General features: G+C 43.1%; 1 protein-coding gene across 3 annotated transcripts in view; it reads left to right on the forward strand.

Moving 5' to 3' along the window:
* tmem125a (transmembrane protein 125a) overlaps positions 1–6,757 on the forward strand; it is a 15,175-nt gene extending 8,418 nt beyond the window's left edge. Inside the window, exons 1-3 of one of the 3 annotated variants that reach the window (XM_019894400.1) lie at positions 1,935–2,488; positions 5,280–5,364; positions 5,504–6,757. In XM_019894400.1, the coding sequence (XP_019749959.1) occupies positions 5,882–6,580 (699 nt within the window). In that variant the 5' untranslated portion in view covers positions 1,935–2,488; positions 5,280–5,364; positions 5,504–5,881 and the 3' untranslated portion in view covers positions 6,581–6,757. Of the gene's footprint in view, positions 1–1,934; positions 2,489–5,279; positions 5,365–5,503 lie in introns of those variants that run through there. The other 2 variants (XM_019894397.1, XM_019894398.1) reach the window with 2 other exon arrangements.
* Positions 6,758–7,014: the final 257 nt, after the last annotated feature.

Below are 7,014 nucleotides of genomic sequence, written 5' to 3' on the forward strand. Positions count from 1 at the left end.
GAGAGAGAGAGAGAGGGATTTTGTATTTACAGTATCTAGTCTTTGCCAGTCATATTGAAAACCCCCAAGAAGGACACTGAAGTTTCAGCAGTGTACTCAGTCAGGAGCGTAAAACATCCATCGCCCTTCCATGCCACACAAGCTTTTTCTCCCTGTGGCACTTGGCACCAGTGCCCATCACATAGACAGATGGAGCCAACCCTGACCCCTCGCCTTGCCTGCAGGGACGCCTAGAGAATCAATGCCTGACTAGAGGAGAGGGGGCTGTGTGAGCGAGTAAAAAAAGGGGAGAGAGCAAAGGCAGAACGAAACGGAGCAGTGTATTGCTTTGTCACCATGGCAAAACATTACCTGGTCTCCCGTGGACTCCCCTTCAGCCCAACCTTCGTCCCTATGATAAAACAAACACAGCAGAAGATTGTAATCTCGAAATTTGCTTTTTTGTTTCCCTCTTTCATTATTTGGCCAAGTCTTGGATGTGAGTATGTGAACAAATTGACAGCATTCTAAATATAGAGACAACATTTGAGTGAAGTATCACAAGATGGGCTTCCATGCCAAAAATACGTCTGCTCCCAGAGGTGACAAAGTAACTATGTTCAGCTGATTTAAATGTCCAAGTATAGCACAATCTGTTTTTTTGTTTGTTTTTTGGCATTAAATTTCCACCTGAGCATGAGCAAATTAAACAAAATGTGTTGACTGTACCTCTCTTTGTTGCTGTTACCATCATTTAACCTATTTTGCTGCCCAATAATGTTCTTAGCATATTCTCAGACAACCAATCTTGAAGGAACAGAGTATATCCAGTAAAATGAGACACTAATAGCCAGTGGAATGAATTCAGGACCAACATAACAAAGAATGCCAGAGTCTCAAAGCTTCCTAGATAATATGTGAAGCATGGTGTATTTTTTTTTCCATTTTTTTTAATTTATGTATTTTTTATTCTGCACTTCCTCTGGTGACCTTATTCAGCTAAGCACTTCCGAGAGGCAGACAATGAGGAATACAGATTGAGATTTATGTTTGAGGTTTATGATTATCATTTTCGTTCTTCATCATAACTCTTAAGTCATTTGCATAACAAAGGATGTTTCGACTGTCAGCCTGTCCTCAGTCATTTCATTCTCTGCTGCAAGCCTGAGTGTCCAACATAGGCTTACCATTTCCATCACTTCAAAGAAACTCATTTGGAATATTTGTCATGAATAGCATCAGTTTTAAACGAATTTCTGTTCTGCTCAATTCTCACTTTTCAGTGAATAACTTGTTTCTTCCCCCGGGAGTTTCTTTCCATTAACTTTTTATCGACCTCGTGTTAATGCTGCTTGTTTTTTGTTGCTGCTTGCTGTTTTATAGCCAGGATGCAAATGTGATCTGAATTTTAAATGTAAAAAGAAAATACTCTATGTTTTGGTAGATTGGTTCAGCATTCTCAAAGCCAGTATGAAATGCATAGAGTTCGGAAGTCATACAATTGCAGCGATTCAATACATGCCTCAGTTATTATGGTTCCCACTTTCTATCATGAGGGCCTTCGTTGCATGGTATCGACTGTTATATGTTTTGTTCCCACTCTCAACTATGGTGGCCACAGACTTCAGCAGGGCCACCTTTACCCACTCATACACCTCGTGGCTAACCTTCGAATATCAGCCCCTCTACCCAACCCTAATCAAGATCCTCAACTCAGTTTTCAACATTGACAAAGAGATCGACACACATGATTATGCTATTCATCAATTTTAATACAATAGCCAACAAATTAGAGGGAATTTTTTTCAATCACTTCTATGAATAAAAAAAATATATATTAATTTACACCCTGAATTGGTTGCCAGCCAATCACAGGCCACACACATAGACAAACAACCATTCTCACTCACAAAACATCAATTTAGAATGTTTCATTAACCTACCATGCATGCTTTTGGAATGTGGGAGGAAATCTGAGTACCCGGAAAAAACCCACACAGGCACTGGAGAAACTATGACTCAAGTCTATCGTGGTTCTTTGCATTTTTGCGCAGCCCTGCGGGACAGTATTTCTGGACTGATCATTGTAGCTTCAGCTCTCTACAGACCAGAACAATTGTCGTTACTGCTCAAAAGTAATGTTTCTTAGACACTCTGGTTCAGTGGTGGTTGAGCAATATTTATTCCAGTATAGTGCTGCCTCTATTTCCACCTTTGTACATGCCACGCCCTCCCCAGAATTGTGACATGAACACACCTGACTTATTGTTGTGTTTGTGTAGCACCAGCAGACCAGCTGGGATTAATTAGTGACCCAACATTGAAACCAATACACGACGAAACTAAAACGCTGTGCTTCTCGCAAGCTTTTTGCAGGGGACTAAACACCCCCACTGGCTCAAATTCACTCATATTTTTTTCAGAACCACAGTGGCATCGATCACTCCCAGATGAGAGGTTTAACTTCTATGGGATTCCTCCGGATACTCTGACCTTCAAAACATATTATGTGAGATGAACTAAAGACTCAAAATTGTCCATAGATTTGAATGTGAGTGTGAATGTTTTAATTATAGTTGCCTTGCGATTGGCTGGCGACCAATCCGGAGTGCATCCCACCTCTTGCCCAAAGTCAACTGGGATAGCATCCATCTCTCACCAAGCAAAGAGAATGAAGATGCATATTTTACTTTGTCAATGTACAACAGTCGCAACACTCACTTGCGGTTGATCCATCAGGCGCAGCATGTCAAATGCTTCACAGGACAGCATGTCGCCAATAAACACCCCGCCTCCATGCTGTAATTACCTGACTTGTCACTTCACTCCCTTTGTATGGCAACTCCCTTTGTCATTACTATTGCGCTACAATGTGAACAGTGCAGACATTAATAAACAATGTCAGCGTGTACCTGTATCCAATTCAGAGATTTTTTTTTAAATCATCTGTCACTGTACGTCGAAACATAATCTCAGTCCAGAAAGTGCAGTCCTGTTTGTAGAGATAAGGGTGTTTGAGTTTTGATTTTGCTGAATTGTGGTTTCCTCCACAGAATGTGAGGACAAGTTTAACTCCTGTCAGCTTTTGTGTGAGCTTGTGCCACGCGCTGCTGACTTTGACAGAATTAAAGCTACGACCAGGTTTTTAAAGACAAGCTGCCGACAGCCATAACCTTGAGGATGTTTGTTAGCCTGTGTGTATGCTGTATAGATTTACATGCTGTTACTTTAGGGGCGTTGCCAGAAAATTTTCAGCGGGGCGCCCAGGGTCAAGGCCATACCTGACCACCATTTAGCTCCGTCCCTGGGTTGTGTGATTTGGGCCTCTGGTTTGAAATTACAGGAGATAAACAGAAAAAAAAGCATCAGTGCGAACTAGAAATTGTTGAAAAAATGCTGTCACGAACCAAAATGCCGTAATGCTGGTTAATCCGTTACAGCAAAATGTAGCAATCCTCTAATACAGGCAATTGCAATTATGCCACCGAGTGGTTGTGGGTAGTGTAGGGATGTGCATGATATTCGAACTGCGTTTGGGTTGAGAAAAAGAGCTCCCCCATCTGAAAAGAACTACATTTGAGAAAACATTTTTACTTGTTGTTCAATCATTTTTCATCAAGCATTTCTCCTTTTTTCTTTCAAAACTTACATAGCAGTTGCAGGCTCCTTGGCAATCTTAACTCATATTCCACAAAGGCAATATTAATCAGAAGGCTGTGTTTAGACTAGTAGGGCTGCATAGAACTCATTATTGTCAAGAACATTTCTGGTTTGACTTCCCCTTTAATGTTTAAACTGTGCATACTGTGACAGTATCTTACAATAATGTTAAATGCATAGGAATAAAACCTCTGTCTTGTTTTTCATGAACCCTCGGGCTTGCTGCGCTACTATATCGTTCAGTAATATGTTTTCGGTGGGACGTGAAAGCGTTCAAGAGCCATTGATCCACAGCTTGTACAGTATTTTAATGTTTAGAATGTCCTGTACACAAAGGTGCTTTTTTTTTCCCCCATTTCTTTGACATTTGTTCTGAATGCTTTGAGTGACATTTAAGTGAACACATTGTAAACAACAGCATCAAATTGACTACAATTAACATGGGTATACTGTGGGACTCGTTTTCCACAATTCCAAAACATCTGAAGTGAAGACTTGGTTTAATATGCATGTACCGTCGATGTTTGTTTGGTCAAATCCGCAGGAAATTAATGTAAATCGATGTGATGGAATCTTGTTTGTGTGTGTGTGTGTGTGTGTGTGTGAGTGTGTGTGTGTGTGTGTGTGAGTGTGTGTGTGTGTGTGTGTGAGTGTGTGTGTGTGTGTGTGTGAGTGTGTGTGTGTGTGTGTGTGAGTGTGTGTGTGTGTGTGTGTGAGTGTGTGTGTGTGTGTGTGTGAGTGTGTGTGTGTGTGTGTGTGAGTGTGTGTGTGTGTGTGTGTGAGTGTGTGTGTGTGTGTGTGTGAGTGTGTGTGTGTGTGTGTGTGAGTGTGTGTGTGTGTGTGTGTGAGTGTGTGTGTGTGTGTGTGTGAGTGTGTGTGTGTGTGTGTGTGAGTGTGTGTGTGTGTGTGTGTGAGTGTGTGTGTGTGTGTGTGTGAGTGTGTGTGTGTGTGTGTGTGAGTGTGTGTGTGTGTGTGTGTGAGTGTGTGTGTGTGTGTGTGTGAGTGTGTGTGTGTGTGTGTGTGAGTGTGTGTGTGTGTGTGTGTGAGTGTGTGTGTGTGTGTGTGTGAGTGTGTGTGTGTGTGTGTGTGAGTGTGTGTGTGTGTGTGTGTGAGTGTGTGTGTGTGTGTGTGTGAGTGTGTGTGTGTGTGTGTGTGAGTGTGTGTGTGTGTGTGTGTGAGTGTGTGTGTGTGTGTGTGTGAGTGTGTGTGTGTGTGTGTGTGAGTGTGTGTGTGTGTGTGTGTGAGTGTGTGTGTGTGTGTGTGTGAGTGTGTGTGTGTGTGTGTGTGAGTGTGTGTGTGTGTGTGTGTGAGTGTGTGTGTGTGTGTGTGTGAGTGTGTGTGTGTGTGTGTGTGAGTGTGTGTGTGTGTGTGTGTGAGTGTGTGTGTGTGTGTGTGTGTGTTTGCGTGAGAGATTGTACATTTTCACGCTTTCAGCCGATGTTGCAGCTGTCTCTGTAGCAAACCCCCATTAGCATAAAGATAATGAGACCAAAAATGATGTTTTCAAACAGCCAAAACAAAATGTTTGGATGTGAATAGAAAGTAACCATGTGTGCATTCCATGTTAATTGGGTAATTATTTTTTTTTTTATATCAGAAATGTGTAGAATAAAACTATATGACACTCTCTCTCTCTCAAGTCCACCTGCTACCAAAACTTGACATGAGTGAAGCAAAGTCAAAATGCCGGCCTCTAGAAGTCAATGCAGATACATTGAAGTGTTTGTGAGTTACTCCAACAGTTGACACCGATGAGCTCATTTGGTCTCGTTTTTTTTTTTTTTTTTTGTCAGAATACCTCTGATGCTTTGAACACAGGGTTAGAAGGCTCAAATGTTTCAAAGCAGTCTGTTTTTTCTTCCAGGTGATGTCTGCTGCCAGTTGCAAATTTCTATTCCTGCAAGCACAAAGCGTAATGCGGATGCAATCCTTCCTCCAGCTTCGATGAAGGGGACCCGAATTGACTCTAAAGGTCTGTTGTGGATATAAAACACTAATAGGCAGGCAAGTGCTTTTAGACATACATGGCATTGAATCCAATTCCCACGGTAAAGCCTCTCAAGTGACCTGGGAAACCTCCAGGTTAACATCCAAAGTCACCTCCGCTAGAATCCCTCCACTTGGCGCTCCCAACAGCGGTAGCTGTCAGTGAAGGTGACATGACTTGAAAGGCTTCTTAAGTGGATTCTTTTTCCTCTGTGGTGGTGGCGGCCTTATTCATCAGGCTGGGAGTGGCGGTAAGATGCCCGAATTGGACGATATTCCCCCCCTGAGGGGACCTAGAGGCCCTGAAATGGGCCTCCATAGTCCCGCTGACCCAATTCAGATTCAGCACGGCATCCTGGAGGAACAAGTGGAGCTGTGGTGGTTCCGAGAACCCGGAAAGTCTCTGCTGTGCTATTCCATCGCTGTGTTGCTCATCGTGGGCTGCGGACTCGGAGGTGTCAGCCTCCTCTCCACCACCACCAGCATTTCAAGCGAATGGCGGCTGGGTGCGGGCACAGCCCTTTGCCTGCTCGCTTTGGGGGTTTTGCTCAAACAGCTGCTCAGCTCAGCCGTGCAGGACATGAATTGCATTCGAAGCCGACAGCAGATTGACATGCTAAAAAGTGGAGGATTATCGGATTTCCTGGTGGTTTTGATCGCTGGAGTGTCCCTGCTCATTTGTGGAGGGGTTCTACTGCATCTGGCCCTTTTGAACCACATGCCCAAACCTGGCCAAGCATTGAATGACATGTACATATCTGGTGTGGTGTTGCTGACCGGAGGAGGGGCTGCAGTTTTGGGCGTTGGATTTTACTCTCTTGTGGTCATCCTGCTTAAGAGAAACCGGCACGGACAAAGGGTTGTGGACAGGATTTTGAACATCTTCACCATCTCTGGACACATGGACCACCGGGCTCGTCGAGAAACTACCTCGAGTCTGGCTAATCTCATATGAAATTAAACAGCATGCCTGCCGCCATCTTTTGGGTTCCAGCTCCGAATTTCTGTACATTAAACTGACTTCCAATCTTTTCTGTGGACAAAAATGACGCAAAGATGACACGTCTTTTCCAAATGGTCATTTTGCTCCATTTTTTTTTTTTTCAGGAGCGTAGTCAAACTTTTATGTGGGGGAAAAAACTGCACTAAAAAAGACAAAATAGCTAAAAGCTAAAGCTAAAAAACGACAACACTGACTGTCCCAGTATAGTTTTGGCCCAGGTAACAACTAGAAAGCCGTACACTGCCGCCTTTAAAAGCTCAACTCAGTATATTCTGCGACAACTTTTCAGCATTCTTTCTAGAAAAAACAAGCCCCAAAAAATTACAAAAAGCCAAACATTTTCTTTGCAATATATTTCATGAACCCCCCTACTCTAAACATGCTAA

The sequence above is a fragment of the Hippocampus comes genome, unplaced genomic scaffold (genome assembly GCF_001891065.2).
Source record: "Hippocampus comes isolate QL1 unplaced genomic scaffold, H_comes_QL1_v1.1 scaffold282, whole genome shotgun sequence".
NCBI classification, from domain to species: Eukaryota; Metazoa; Chordata; class Actinopteri; order Syngnathiformes; family Syngnathidae; genus Hippocampus; species Hippocampus comes.